This window comes from Quercus suber, unplaced genomic scaffold, assembly GCF_002906115.3.
Source record: "Quercus suber isolate HL8 unplaced genomic scaffold, Cork oak 2.0 scaffold_20, whole genome shotgun sequence".
In the NCBI taxonomy this organism is placed as follows: domain Eukaryota; kingdom Viridiplantae; phylum Streptophyta; class Magnoliopsida; order Fagales; family Fagaceae; genus Quercus; species Quercus suber.
In genome coordinates, this window is record NW_027069485.1 from 1,586,110 (window position 1) to 1,602,324 (window position 16,215).

At 35.9% G+C, this 16,215-nt stretch overlaps 2 protein-coding genes across 2 annotated transcripts in view; both read right to left on the reverse strand.

Moving 5' to 3' along the window:
- The window catches only part of LOC112026298 (uncharacterized), a 2,644-nt gene extending 932 nt beyond the window's left edge, over positions 1-1,712 (reverse strand). The window contains exons 1-2 of the mRNA XM_065763085.1: positions 1,239-1,712; positions 416-962 (exon numbers count right to left, since the gene is read on the reverse strand). Coding sequence (XP_065619157.1) covers positions 416-962; positions 1,239-1,712 — 1,021 coding nt within the window. The remainder of the gene's footprint in view (positions 1-415; positions 963-1,238) is intronic.
- Positions 1,713-1,872: 160 nt separating this feature from the next.
- On the reverse strand, positions 1,873-6,126 carry LOC112015850 (putative protein phosphatase 2C 76). The gene is made up of 6 exons (XM_065763093.1): positions 6,046-6,126; positions 5,386-5,702; positions 4,639-4,885; positions 3,019-3,139; positions 2,766-2,898; positions 1,873-2,267 (listed from the first exon to the last, which is right to left on the reverse strand). Exons 2-6 carry the CDS (start codon positions 5,669-5,671, stop codon positions 1,873-1,875), a joined length of 1,182 nt encoding a protein of 393 aa, XP_065619165.1. The 5' UTR covers positions 5,672-5,702; positions 6,046-6,126.
- Between the last annotated feature and the right edge of the window lie 10,089 nt (positions 6,127-16,215).

The window sequence follows — 16,215 nt, forward strand, 5'->3', positions numbered from 1 at the left end:
ATGTTGAATATTAGCTCTGATACCATGTTAAATGGAGAATATTATCAAACGCAATGTGTTATACCATGTTGTGTATGCTAGAGTGGATGCGGAAGAGGAAGCATAGAATAGGAACATCAAGAACACGAGGGTTACGTGTTTCAGCCTTGACGGCCTACATCCACGGAGGAATCCCTTAAGGGCTACATCTTTATTGTGTAGGAGTGTAGTACAATAACCTGTGTTACAATGAACCCTAACATGAGTATATATAGGCGACTAAACCCTAGACTACTAGTACAAGCAGGAATGGGCTTGGGCCTATTACATTGGGCTAATATATGTTTAATATATATATCTCTAACAACATGCTTAGGGCATTTTACTTTAGGAATCAAAGTAATATAAGTATGGTTAAAAGATGGACAAATAATACCTGAGTTAAGCCATGTCAAAACTACTTTTGCCACATCCCCACCAATCTTAGGCCAATAATGTTGGTAAAAAATAGGAGGCAAGCCGTCAGGTCCAGGAGCCTTTAAAGGCGCCATCTGCTTCAAAGCCACATCAACCTCACCTTTAGTAAATTCAGCCAACAAACCATGGTTCATCTCTTGAGTCACAACCCGTGTAGTAGCAGCCAATACTTCATCCATGTGGCCAATATTAGGATCATTAGACCGGAATACGGAAGTAAAATAATTCACAAACAAAAGTGCTATATGATGCTCCCCTTCACACCAACTGCCATCATCCCTTTGAAGTTTCAAGATCTCATTCCTCTTAAAACGGTGCGAGGTCCTACTATGGAAGAACTTTGAGTTCTGATCGCCATCCTTCAACCAAGCAGTCTTCGCCCTTTGCTGCCATAGTTTTTCTTCTTGCACCAATAATGTCCGTAACTCCTCCTTAAGAGATAGGACCAAGTCCAATTGACCTCTCCCATTATGCATGGCCTTTGATTCAGCCTCCCTTAAATTTTTCTGAACAATGGTAAGCTACTTAGTAATGTTGTCGAAAGAATTTCTACTCCAATTTTTCAATCCCACCTGAACCCTCTCCACTTTTGTCTTGACTGAAAGTAGAGGAGACATACTTCCTTGAGTCGAACCCCACACCCCTTCCACAGTCGCATGGCAACCTTCATCTTGTAACCAAACTTGCTCAAATCTCTAAGGTTTATTATGCCTAATGGGTATACCCAAAGGATGAATAACAATGGGCTTATGATCAAAACAACCACACTCTAAATGAGATACCTTTGAAGCCGGAAATAAAGCCTCCCAATCTCCATTTGCAACCGCTTTATCTAGTCTTTCCCAAACCGTCTCACCACCTATCACAGTCCTATGCCTAGTAAACTTATTTCCCATAAACCAAAGATACCGGAATCCACACTCATCAATTGTATCTCTAAATTCTTGCGTCTGAGCTACAGGCCGAGGCCTACCACCCATCTTCTCATGAGACTTTAGAAGCTCATTAAAATCTCCCGCACATAACCATGGAAAATCAAATTGTGCATTCAGGTTTCGAAGAAGGTTCCAAGTAATATGACGATTAGAAGTTTCAGGAGCACCATAAAATCCAGTGAACCTCCAAGTATTATCTCTACCCTCATTTAAAATAGCATCCACATGATTAAGAAACGAGGTAACCACCCTAAGTTGAACATCCCCCCTCCACAAGAGTACCAAACCACCTCCCTGAGTTTCCTTAGAAACAACATGCATATTCCCAAAGTTCAAATTTTTCAAGAAATCTTTTAGCCTTGCTTCAACCAGCCATGTTCGGCTATAAACAAAACCGCAGGATCTTGTGCCCGAATCAAATCACCAAGCTCTTGAACTGTCTGGATGTTCCCAAGCTCCCAACAGTTCCAACATAAAAGAGTCATGGCTCTTGGCGGGGCTGGACACCAGCCTCCGCCATTAACAAATCACCATCCATTTGTTTTCGGGAAACCATTCTCCTCTTCCTAGGTAACTCATCAAGGGTATTTTCCTCGCTGGGACATTTTACCGAAGTTCCACCAGATTTATTAGAGATAACAAAATCAGAAACTGTTCTCACTACTCTTCTACGTCTAGTAGCAACCACCTTACCACCCCCCAAAAGGGAACCTGAATCAGAAACATCCTCAGAAACAACTAAAGAATTGTTAGTGGCAGAAAAACAATTTAAATTAGTGACGTAGAGAGTAAGGGAGGGAGCCACATCACTCCTCACATCCTGATCGTGAGGAATATTCACAGTCAACCCGATACCAGTAGATGTTGCACCAGTATCTGCATCAAAATAGGAAAGCCCACGGTCAATCTCTTCAATTTGATTTTTGAGATACTCTCCCTGCATAACCGAAGGCCCAGAATTTAAGCATGAAGCTTGTACTTCAACCTAATCACGAGATTCATGTACGGACTCAACCTCCACCCCTGCCTAGGAATCAACTTTGGACCGTGATTCCGAATGAGTTTTGAACGGTTTTAGACCCCTTAAAACACACAGATTGCGTAGCCTAGATTAATTAGCCAAGTTGTTACTTAGTCAAATTAAGCAATTCTAGGTTAAAACAATCAAACAATCATATCAAGAATAATAATGCAGCGGAAAATAAATAACACAAGATATGATCACCCAGGAAACCACACGGTAAAAACCTGGGGAGGATTTGACCCACCGATCCTCAAGGCTAACCTGAATTCACTATGAAAGAATTGAAGTTCGTACAAAAGGACTACAAGCTCCCCGCTCAAGAGAGAGAGAGAGAGAGATTCATATCTGACCTTCATCCTCCACATAGTGCCAATTACACAAAAAGGCCTTTGAGTTACAACCATTGGCAACTAAAATTTGCCCTTCTATCATAAGAACAACAGTAGCAACGCATCCAGGAACATGATTTTGTTTAGAAGCAACCTGAGAAAAAGTCACAAAATAAAATTAGAAGACTAGATCATAAATTTAGAAAACAAACAGGTACAAAAAAAAAATAAAAAGAGAAAAGAAGGGAAAAAAAGTGTTGCTAGCAAAACTTACCTCAGACAAAGTTAAATCAATATCATGGATGGTCCTCGACAATGCTTCCTTCAAAATTTTTGCATTTATTGTTCCATCAACTCCTTTTGGTAACATCCACAAAGAACTGCAATCCAAAGTCCTATGAATTGCAAAATTATTGCAACATTATTCTCCATGAAATTCTTAAAACTTGTTCCTCTCTAATGTGTATTCTCAAAATAGACGAGGGTTCAAAGAAATTCATGCAAAGTGCAGCAAAAGGATCATAACCCATCTGACATGCCCCCAGATAAAAGGTAATCAAAGTTTAAAACCAAAAATCAGCTTGAACTTTTTCTTGTTCCCTTTCTGTCCTCTTAAAAATAAAAAAATAAAATAAAAAAAACTTAGGGAAGCAGACAACTTTCGCATGCTAGATATTTACTCAAGTTTAATCAAGCTGATTTTGTTAATGCCTAACTTCCTTAAGTTTGGGATAGTTGTCTGCTTCAAGTTTTCTCCTACGTGGTAGCACCTTATTTATTGAATTTGCAAAACCTTTATGCTTTAATTATTAGACAGTTGCATGTGTCCCTACAACAACAACAACTAAGCCTTAGTCCCAAAATTTAGGGCTCAATAATGGATCCTCAACAAACTAATCAGGGTTGGCCACATGTATTCTTTTATGTGTGTTCTCCTTGCTTTAATCTTTTTTCCCCATTGTTAACTTGTTGAATCAAGTAGGAGAGATTATGCCAGGGAACTGTCACTGAAAATTGGCCCAGACTTTGGGTTCATTTAAGTGAGGGACTGCTAAGTGATTTTTAACTTTACAAAATTATCATGCTATGGTTGGCAGATACAGAGTTAAAGTAGACAACAAATAAGTAAAAACCATTTTTATTTATAACATAGAATAGAAAAGTAAATAACTCAAACAAATCGCAGAAAACACAGCAACCTCACTCAAGCACACAAGCATGCAAAAAGCTAATAAATAGGGGTGCAAACTGCAGAGAGCAAATATCATCCCCTACAATATATAGATCCTTAATTTCATATCATGAACAGCAAGAAAAAGATACATGCAAAGACACGTATATACCAGATATAACAGGAACACAGACCACAAGCTAAAACAACACAAATACAGAAATTGTAGATACGGAGTGCATGTGCATAAACAAACACACATGCGCCCAATGGGTGTTCAACCTACGATCTCACCCTCTTCTTTGAACTTACAAGAAGAGAAAATGCCATTTGAGCTAGAACTTGTTGGCATAACAGGAGCACATATTGCCATATTTTTTTTGTGGGGGAGGGGGTGAACTGGAGCATATATTGCACTCAAAGATCTCACAAAGAATATCCTGGTCATTATACAGATTTTAAATTTAATAACATAAGCAAACACATCCATACATGAATATATAACAAATAAAACAGGGTCATATATTGCGATAATTTCACAAGAATATAATTAAATTTCATAACATGAGACAAATTAATATATATATATATATATATATATAAGATGCATAAGATAAAGGCACAGCAGCAATTTCAAAATTATTTTTGGGGAGCAAGTCCAATATAGATCTTTCCATTGAGCTCTTCTCCATTAAAATTAATAACCTAGGGAAGAACGATTACCTTCTAATAAGTTGGTCTACTTCATTAACTTGGTTTAGCTCTGGAAATACCATATCATGGCCCTCCTTGTAAGATAACGGTCCTCTCAATTTGTTAAATGCATACGTCTCATCACGAATAAAGTATGTGTGAACTAAAAAGTAATTTTTTAGAAGATTTGTAGCCATCTTAGCAGAGTCCTCCACACCATTATGGTCAAATACTGCGACCATACCAACTTTAACATCTTCAATAGACCCATTTTCACCTGCAACATATCAAATATAATAATATTTTTGCCTTGTGGGAATTGGATAAATTCATAAATTAAAAATTGGCGCCAAACATGAACTCAATTTACAAATGTAGCATTCTAATAAGATTTCAAAGTAATGAGCATAGATGATCAAGGAAAGAACTCAGCCATCAGACTGGGTCTTGGATAAGTAGAAGTGATGTCCAGATGATTATAGTAATATTTTGGGTTAAAAATTAGTATAAAATAGTGTCAAATCAAAACTATTAACTATGTTTAACGTTTTCTGATTATTTGAGTTGGTGTTTGTTATGCTCAACTTGGAATTTGAGCTAATAAATGTGTCAAGTCAAGCAAAATCCAAGCTTTAAAAGTGTCAAAATATTGTGAATCAAGCCATTCGATTCAAATTCTTTTTGTTTTTCAAGAACCATAAACTACTCATCAATTCGAAGCAAGCCAAATATTGAACTGAGAACCAAGCACAATTAGTTAAAAAGTCATGATAATACCTAGAAATGGAATCTGCAAATCAAGATCACAAAAAAATCTTTCTTTGATATGCTTCTCGCCATCTTCGAAATTGGTGAATCCAGCCAACAGACAGTTGACTGTGTGGTTTCGGTAGAAATTATTGGAAAGAACCCAGCTAGAACACACTGGATTTTCAAGAACAGCAGGAGCACCACCCTTTTGATAATATGTGGCACATATTGTCCTTTCTCCATAAGAAAACGACTTTCCAAGCAGAAAGAGCCCAACAGCAACACCTAAAAACAGGGTCCTTAACCCTTCCATTGTGCACTTTTATTGTGATCAAACTTTGAACCTAACAAGTTTGTAAACATGTATTGACAGTTATTAAAACGGTTGAAGAAAAGCAAGTATACACACATGTATTCAACTGACTATATATTTTATATTCGTAACTTTTGATGATTAAAAAGAAAAATGCTAGAAACTTGACCTCATGGGCTTAAACTTTTATGTTAAGTAGTGTTCTAGCCAGCATGTTATGTTACATGAAAATACAGCCAAACACAACAATGAACAAACAACATAGTATCCAGAAAGAAAAACAGAAGCAACACAACACAACATACAGATATAGAGCGAAGCATGAAATTCGAAAAAGTGAGAGTACCCAATGCTTAAAAGGTTAGAGCTTTTACTGATTTTGGAAGAGTTTGAGAGATAAAAGGAGAGATACAATGAAGAACCCGAGACTGAGAGTTTGAGTTGAGGTTAAAAACTATCATCATATCATGACGAGGAAAAAGATTGAAAGATATATCTACATATATATCTGAGCCATCACTGGACCCTTTTCTTCACTGGGCCCGAACCCTCTGACCCAAAAAAATAAATAAGCAAATAAATAGAGTGAAAGAAATTTCAAATTTCAGGCCCATGACAGCCTTGGACTAAACCCAAAATTCTAAGAAAGAAATTGCTAGGCCTGTTTTTTACAAAGCTGACAGTTGGTACGAAAAAAAATTTAGGGCCCGTTTGGTCATAGAGTTTAAAAATTATTGTTTAAAAAGATGTAAAAATTATTGTTTAAAAAGTGTTGTTGAAAAAAGTATTTTTAGTGTTTATAAAACAAAAAAATGTGTTTGGTATTATAGTTTAAACAATATGTTTTTAGTGTTTAAAAAACATAAAAATGTGTTTGGTATGTGTGTTTAATTTTATAAAAAAAGCTGAGCACAAGTACAAAATAATATTTTTAAACTAGGAGAGAGATGATAATAACATTATTGTTGCTGGAGTCCTTCTTCATCCCTTCTCTTCTTCCCTGAGGGCAAAAACCAAACCCACGCAGTCCTCGCAACCATCTACGCCTCTGAATATCCACGGCTGGGCTTCACGTTCCTCGGATCTCATCTCCACTGTCAGCACTCCAAGACCCAGCAACCACTCTTGCGTTTGTAGCCGCCGACCCATAACTCCAAGATCCAGGTTCGCATCTCCCTTTCACCTTGCTCGTCAATGAGTTTTTTGTGTAAAGAGTGAACAGTTACTTCTTCAGTCACAGATTTCTCACTTTTTTTTTTTTTTGGTATTTTTCCTTTTTGTTTTTTATTTGTTTTTTTTTCCTCACCAATCGGGAAAACCCATTTTTCCTGTTCTTTGTTTGCTGTAGACACAATATTTGATTTACAATCCAAACATACACGCCCTACGTTCTCGAAATCTAGAAGGGTTTTCTCGATATCTTTGTTGTTGAAACAATTCTTGATTTACAAGCCATTCGATTTTCCATTTTCCGTAACACTCTGTGAATCATTTGCCGAGAAAGCGTCGGAAATTTGATGAATTTGTGGTTTTTCCTAGGGCTTCTCAGCTACGGAAACCCAATGTTGCTTGCTTGCTGTTTGAAATTTGAGGGTCTTTTAAGTGTATTTTTAAGCTAATATGAAATTCTCCGTAGCTGATTATTAGTTTCATTAGTGCATTTTTACTATTAGTTTTAGTTGATTGGGTTTAGTCTAATTATTCATGAAGTTAAGCTTGGTGAATTTGATGAATTTGTGGCTTGTTTGACTGAATGAAGTTGAATTAAATTTGGATATGATGGATATAATGTGGCGCTGTTGAGGCCAATTCCTTAATTATAGTGCTCAAAACAAATGTTTTGTGAGGTTTAGGAGTATTTTCGGTTTTCTCTGTTCTGGTTCTGTGATCGATGGTTTTCTAATTCAAAATTTTGAAAGTTGGTATTAATCTCACACCAAAATTTTGAAAATAGTTATAGGAAATTGCATTGCCATAATAGCTTCTCTTTGCCAAAGTATTAGAGCAATTTCTTAGGAGATTTCTATGCATGCCTTGTTTATCGATTGCCTCCTTTTAAGAGCATTTCAATTGGTTATTTCGGGAGAGCTATTTCCTTGAAACTTGATGTCATGGTAGATGGCAAGTACTGGCTTGTAACTATCGAAGCATAATTTATGGAATGTGGTTAGCTCATTGCTGATTGGATTATTGCAAGTTGAGCAATGTAATTATATCCATATGACTTCTTAGTTGCCCCCACATTCCCGAGTCAGGTGTGTATAATAAAGGGAATCTCATGTTTAGGAGGTACAAAATTGTTTGATGCTTAGGGACACTTTCTTGATGCCTAAAATAAATTGGTTGAGTTCTTAGCTGGTTCTCTGGTTTGCTCATGTTACTCTCACTTGGCCTGGATCCATACTAAAGTTTGATTAGTCTTCTTGCTGGTGGAACTTTAATAAATTTTGTGTTCCCTTTAGCCACTTACTTGGTTGGCCACTCTCTTGGACCAACAATCCCTTTTTCTAAGGAGGCTTTGTAGCCTAATTCTTTGGTCTTCATGCTAACCTCGTCGGCAACTGTTTTGTTTCAGCCCTNATTCGCATCAAGTCTTTTATAAATGTGTAAAATACACATTTTGACCACTTTTACACATTTTGCACCAAAAAACCCTTTTACATCAGTTCTTTTAAAATCATTTAAATCTGTGTAAAACTATAAACGAGCTACAGTACCCGTGTAAATTTACACGGTACTGTAGCTCATGTATTTATTTTTTTGATAGTTTTTTTTTCTCTCTCTCTCACTGACACTCAGCTCCCTCTCTATCTATCTCAGACGCTGCCCTCTCTTTCTCTCTACAATCCTTTCATCCTCAGTTCTCTCTATCTATCTCACATCTCTCACTCTCTCGTTCAAAGCATGCCACCGGAGTTCACAGCATGCCACCGGAGTTCACAGCGTGGCGAGATCGGCGCTGTGGGTCACAACGTGGCGGCGATGATCGATGGTCGATGGTCGATGAACGTGGCGAGGTCGATCGCGGCGATGATCGATGACGGCGATGATCGATCAATGATTTTTTCTTTGATTTTAGGTGGAGATCGGGGTTGATTTGATGTTGCTTTTTCTTTGATTTTGGTTGATCTATGTGGGTTAGTGGCTTTTGGTTTCTGATGATAGTGGTGATGGTGGCTGGGCGGTGATGATGGTGGCTGTTGATCTGATGTTGATTTTGGTTGATTTGTGTGGGTTAATGGCTTTTGGTTGCTGATGATGGTGGTGATGGTGGCTAGGCGGTGATGATGGTGGCTGTGGGTCTGTGAGAGAGAGGGGCAGTGAGGGAGTAATAATAAAAAAATTGTAAAATAGGGAATATTTTATTGAATAAATGTGAAAAATAGATAAACTGATGTGGGTGTATTGTAAAAGTGGTCGTGTAAAATAGAAAAAGTAGGTTTTTTCATGTAAAATAGACATAGAATTTACAAGAGCTGATGCGAATGCTCTGATTAGTTTACTTCTCTCGCTCTATGTTACTCACATTAAAAAAACAAATATCACTATTATTTTAAGCACCATCTGCCTTATCATATATATTAATAAAATTTTCTTATATTAATTTTTTTTAATATTAGAAAATTTCATTTCATTACAAAAAATAAAATTAAAAATTAAAAATGCTTATGTTAACAGGTATCTTTTTTTTTTTTTTTTTGAAGAGGACACCGTCCTTAGCTTTCATTAAATAGTGCTGGAGTCAAAATACAATGCTTCAAACGCTGGAGGAGGGGAATCCTCTAGCCAGATAAGTTCATTTGGTACATCCTTAGCAAACCTAGCTAATGCATGGGCTGTTGTATTCGCGCTTCTTCTTATACAGTGCACTTGCGACCACCTAAACTTGCTTAGTAGACAAAGTACATCCTATATTATATGGCCAACCCCAGACGAAAGCCATTTCCTCCACTTAAGAGCTGACATGACCATCTGATTATCTCCCTCAACCACTATTTCTGAGAAGCCACACTCCATAGCGAACTCGACGGCTCGCCGACAAGCTAGAACTTCAGCTTCCTCACTACTTCTCACTGGCGGACCTTTAGCTGATAATGCTGCCATCACCTCTCCATTTTCATTACGAATAATAGTTCCCAATCCAAACGCTTCAATCTCCTTAAAGATTGCGGCATCGAAATTCAGTTTAAACCGAGATGAGGGTGGAGGACTCCATCTACACGAGCTCGGTATGGGTGAGTAAGAAGACAAACGGGTTCTAGCTCGCCTATATTCTTCCATATAATCTTCAGCTCTCTTGTTTAAAATTCCAAGTGCCTGAATTGACTTCCCATGGATTATAGCATTGCGTTGATGCCAAATAAACCAAGCTTGGACAAGGAATAGTTCAAGCTCCTCAGTGGATAGCCTAACGATTAAATCTTCCATAAGCTGAATCATATCATCTTATCCCCCCCGACACTTCTGTAAACGTGCTGTTCAACCTACCCAAATGTCTTGTGCCAGTCCACAATTCCATAACACATGAACTCCCGTTTCAGGTTCAGTCTTGCACGCTACACAGCTGTTGTTCTCTATTACCCACTTCTTTGACAGGTTTACTCGTGTTGGCAATATATTGCAGCAGGCTCGCCAACCAAAAATCTTGATCTTATTTGGCACCTGTAACTTCCAGAGCTTTCTCCACACACCTCCTCCCACAACACCCATAGAGCATTCAACCCAATCTTGCTCCTCAGCCAACCTACAGGCCGTATGGTACCCCGTTCTCACTGAATATTCACCAGATTTTTCAGCTAGCCAAAATAGAGTGTCCGAAGTGTACCTGTGGCTAAGGGGTATATGCAAAATGGCTTCAGCCTCTTATCCCACCACCTAGAAGTCGGGTCAATCAAGTCAGCTACCTTCATACCTTCCTCAATATTCTAGACTGGGTGTATTATTGTCTTAGTAAGTGAATTTGGTAGCCGAGCATCCTTGAGAATCCTTATAGTCTCTCCATTGCCAACCCTCCAACATGCCCCCCTTTTCAGAATTGGTTTGGCCACCATGATGCTCTTCCACGTGTAAAAGCTGGTAGGTGAATCACAAGCATCCAAAAAATGGCATCTAGGGAAGTATCGAGCTTTTAGACACTTAAAAAGCAGTGTCCCTTCATCTTGCATTAATCTCTAGCCTTATTTTGCAAGCATTGCGAGATTAAAATGCCGAAGGTCTTTGAATCCCATTCCGCCTTCAGATTTTGGCCTCGATAATTTGTCCCAACTTAACCAATGAATTTTCCTCTCATTTCTCATCTGCCCCCACCAATACTGCGCACACATTGATTGAAGTTCTTCACATAGCTTAACAGGTAATTGAAAAACCCTCATAGTATATGTTGGGATCGATTGGGCCACAGCCTTTATTAAAATTTCCTTACCTACTCTTGATAAAGTCTTCCCTTTCCATCCTTGAAGCTTTTTCCATACCCTATCTTTAAGAAAGGAAAAGGTATGATATTTCCTTCTTCTCACCAATGTTGGCAGACCCAGGTAGGACTCAAATCTTTCCACTTCCTTCACCCCTAGCATTGTCTTGATCGACTCCCTTGTTTGTGGTGAAGTATTAGTACTGAAATAAACAGAAGACTTCTCCATATTTAGACACTGGCCCGATGCTTCTGCATATAATTTCAATACCTCCAAGATTTTATGTGTCTCTCTTTCTGAAGCCTGGTAGAATAACAGTGAATCATCAGCAAATAAAAGATAGGAGATTTTTGGTGCGCTTCTACAGATAGAGACTCCGTGGATGTTGCCTTCCAATTCTACTTTCTGCAAAAGAGAAGTAAAACCCTCTGCACATAAAAGAAATAAATAAGGTGACAGAGGGTCCCCTTGCCTGAGCCCTCTAGTGGGATTAATCATTCCAAAGGGTTTGCCATTAATCAAAATAGAAAAGGAGGTAGAGGAAACACAGCTCATCACCCTATCCACCCAAGCACGGGGAAAACCCAATTTAAGCATAATCTACCTTAAAAAACTCTATTCCACCCTATCATATGCTTTGCTCACATCCAGCTTCAAAGCCAATGTCCTTGTTTTCCCTTTTTTCCGGCCATGCATCGTGTGTAAAGCTTCATAGGCCACAAGAACATTATCAGTAATCAATCTTCCTGGAACAAAAGCACTTTGAGTTGGAGCTATTATTTGGAACAGAACCTGTTTTAACCTGTTAGCCAGCACTTTTGCAATAATATTGTAAATCACATTACACAGAATAATAGGTCTAAAATCAGACATTTTAACAAGATTTTTAACTTTTGGAACAAGAGCAACCTCTTTTACTTGTTCTTTTATTACCGTGTTTTGTCCTCTATTGTAACTTTTTGCAATTTTATACTACTTTTTACACATTTTTACAACTTTTTGCAGCCTTTTGAATGAAAAGTACACCCTTAACCAGCACCACACCCGTGCTGGTTAACATTTGCCAATAGATGAACTAAAGAAACTTTGAAGATTTTATTTTTAAATTTCTAGCCGTTAGCTTTGTTTTCATCTCACTGAATGCCCTTTTTTTTTTTAAGCTAGCAGGGTCTTCAACTAAACACATCTGTGACTCATAAAAGTATTGTCACTTTTAAAGTTTCTTTAAAATAATTCTGCAGAACCCAGTAAAGGTTTAAAGATATATAATTAATGTGCCTTAATTTATGTGAATATATAATTGTGCAGAACCCAGTACACGGTACTTATGACCTGTTTCTTCATTAGACACACAAACACACTGACTTTATTGAGTATTGAATAACAACGCAAAAAGGGTGAAATACTTTTTAACTTTTTTGTTTCTTTGGCCTTAGAAAATCACCAGTATCAGTTGAACCCACCAATTGTCCATTTTGACTTGTAATTAATCCAATGGACAATGCCCATTTCTCCCCAAAATGGCATAGATGTTAGCTTATTTTAAAACAAGGGTTTGGTTAATGTGTGTCCTTAAGTTATTTATATTTGAAAATATTTTTTTTGAAATTGAAAAAGCGTTGATAATTTTTTTAATTTTTCAAAAAATATTTTCAAAAATAAATAGTTTAATGTATGCTCTAAGTACACACATTAGCAAAATCCTTAAAAACAAACCTTTACGCTTTACTCTTCATTCTCATTCACAATTCTAAAGCTAGTATGCCTTCCGCATTTTCTCCACAATTTTGCTGCCATGCCAGCCCTTATTGTTTAGTTGTTATCAAATATCAACACAACCAAACAAAGAGTGGTTCTTGTGCCACTACTTTATGCACAACTCGCCCACGTGGCGAGTTTAGGATAGGATTACTTACTTCAACTATCTCATCACAAAAAATTTCTCTCTAACATTTTCTCTAAAATTCTTAGATATCACCTAAATAATTTTTAAGCATTATATTCAATAATCAAATAATTCAAAAAAAAAAAACTTATAATAGAGTAAAAGAAAAACTACTAAAAATATACCATAATTTTTCACTATTATCTCAACGCATAATCCACATATTCAACATATATAATATATTTTTACTTTCTGCCCCTAATAATGCCTTACTATAAGACTTATAGAATTCATAAAGGAAAGAAGAGCAACACTTGACTATTCTTCAGGTATATGTTTTTATTTTTTCTTTTTCTTTTTCTTTTTTTTCTACCACCTATTACCATTATCATCTTTTTTGACATGATGACAATCCAAGTACAAGCTAGGCCATGTGACTTTTGAGACAGCCATTAGTTCTTTTTTTTTTTTTTATGCAAAAGCTAATTTATATGACAGGAAAGGTCTATAGAAAAGAGGGTTTGGTTAAATGTGTGTCCTGACACATATTAAGTTTCCTATTTTTAAAAATATTTTTTTAAAAATTAAAAAAATTGTTATTATTTTTTTAATTCTCAAAAAAAAATTTAAAAATAAAAATTAATGTGCTCTAAAACACACATAAATAAAATCTTAAAAAAAATTGTAAATCGACAACCCAACTAAATCCAATCAGAAGATGAAAATCTGCGAAGTTTAAGACCGGCACTGCATAATATCTGAAGATTCGTACTAGATGCATCTTCTTCTATACGTCCCACCTTTTTTTAACTTGTCAGACATCAATGCATCAAATCGGTACTATTCCAATTATAGGGCTGTGCAGAAATTTGTCCCACCAAGCCTAAAAAATCTGCAGATGCAGATTCTATCTCCGCTCAAAGCAACAAAAAGCATAGAGAAAAATTATGAGGGTGTTTAGTAGTTGTACTTAAATTATCGTTCTTAATTTTTAAATAATATTATATATATTTTTTATTTATATATATTTTTTAAAAAATACAAATAATGTTATTAGAACAATATTACTCAACGGTTCTAAATTACTGAATAAAAAAAAATTATAATAACATCTAATTTACCGAAAATAAACCTAAACTTTTCTTCGTTTGAAGCATTAAAACTCTTGAATAATTAAATAGTTTCACTGTTGGCTAAAATACTCACATACAAAAAAACTCTTTAATTCCAAATAAAGTTTAGCTTTGACAAGAAATAGATGCTTAGAATCTTATCTCAATTGTGCAACTAAATCTTCTCTATTTAAGTATTTTAAATAGTCTCTTCTCTCATAAAATTTGCATTATACGCTAACTTAAATGAGATAATATATATAATTAGAACTTTAACTTTGTTTTCTAAAAACCATCTTAATAATATTAATTATAAAATTGATCTCATAAACAAATTTACTTAAATACTCCTTTTAATTTTTTTGTTTTGGGGTTATTACATCACATGTATGCCCAGTTGTTCTGCTTGTGCTGTCAAAATGCTTGAAAATTAAAGACTCTCTAGTCTAGTCTATGAAAATTGAATAAGGCTCCTTCAGCCATGTGACCTTGTCTGAGAGGAAAAAGAACTTACATGGAAAAGGAAGGAAAAAAAAAAAGCACGAGATAAATTGAAAGATAAAAGAACAAATCATTTTCATGCAAAATTCAATCAGTTGTCACATCTACAAAGTAGAGAGAGTACATCATGTGGGACTTCTGTTTGTTCTTTGCATGGGAACCGAACCAATTGTCACCAACAACAATGTGAGAGTGTTGTTGATTTGAACCAAATCAACTCACCATTCAAGTCTTTAGGGGCAAAGACGTAATTAAATACCCTTTATGAAAAGACGCTAACACCGTTCCCAAACCATTTTTCTCTCTCATCAAGCCAATAGGGAGTATTTTATGAGACCGATTCATGATTAGTCTCATTCAAGAATTTTCCTCAAATCAATCCGCCAAGCTTACCACTCACACGTTAGCATTTANAGTATGAAGAACAAAACAGAAGCACAAACATATTTGTTTGTAAGATCAGGACCAATTCTTCAGCAAGATTCTTTTCTCTTTTCTCTTCAGAGGCATTAATAAATTTATTATTATTATTATTAAAATTAGCAAGTAAAACAATTGAGTGTTTTTGTTTGTTTCTTTCTACTAAAATATCTCTGAAGTTCAAGTGAACTTTTGAACTCACTGTACTGCTCTAAGTTGTAAGGATTCAATCAGAGCACAATACCTTGCTTAGTACTATTTGAAGATTATATAATAGTAGTATCTATGTATATGGTAGCTAAACAATCAAGATTGATTATTGAAAAAACACTGCAGCTACCACATCAAGATTGATTTTAGAACAAGACCCCCTTTTTAATTCTACATCTTTTTTTTATGATTTTGTTTTATTATGAATCTTTTTAATTCCACATCTTAATCATACTATATTTATGTCATTTAAGTTGTTTAATTTAGTGAATATTATTCCTTTGCCTATAGTCTATCCTCATTTACTTACAAATAAGGTAACATCTTTCCCAGTAGAAAAAGCTGTACTTAGCTTATTGAGGTTCTAATAAAAAAATTATAAAAAATAAAGCTTATTAAGGTGGCTACACAGCCTACACCTACACACAGTTTTCTCTTATTTTCTAAGCCGTATAGTGGTTGATTTTTAAGCTCGTGCTACATACTGTTCTATTCTTTCTTTTACTGTGCAAATTATTGTAATATGTTCTGCAATTAATGTCGTAAAGAACGAAAGGGCATGACTCGGGAAGTTGGTTGTAGGTCCCAACATCTATAAGTTGATTTTGTTACATGTTGTTCACAACTTGACATGAACCATAATTTCAGTTTGGAAAAATGACTAACTTTATTATAATCATATACGTATATGGAAATGCCTTTAAAACGCTGTTTACTTCTTAGTTAGGACAAGCGGACAAAGAGCATACATGTCGTCTCAAATTTCCAAATGAGAATTTAATCATCCATCATGAAAAGTCTATAAAAGATTAACAAATATAGTATATGATATGGACGCCGTAGCTATATAGTAGTAGCTAGAATCAGATTCATAGCCCAAAAAAAAAGGACAAGCACAAAAGCACCTGGATAAACAAAGCCCATTGCACATTAACACCAATAGATCCAACTAAGCACAATACAACTGAGAATAATTCACAAAAGTACAATAGTTTGAAGTATGTT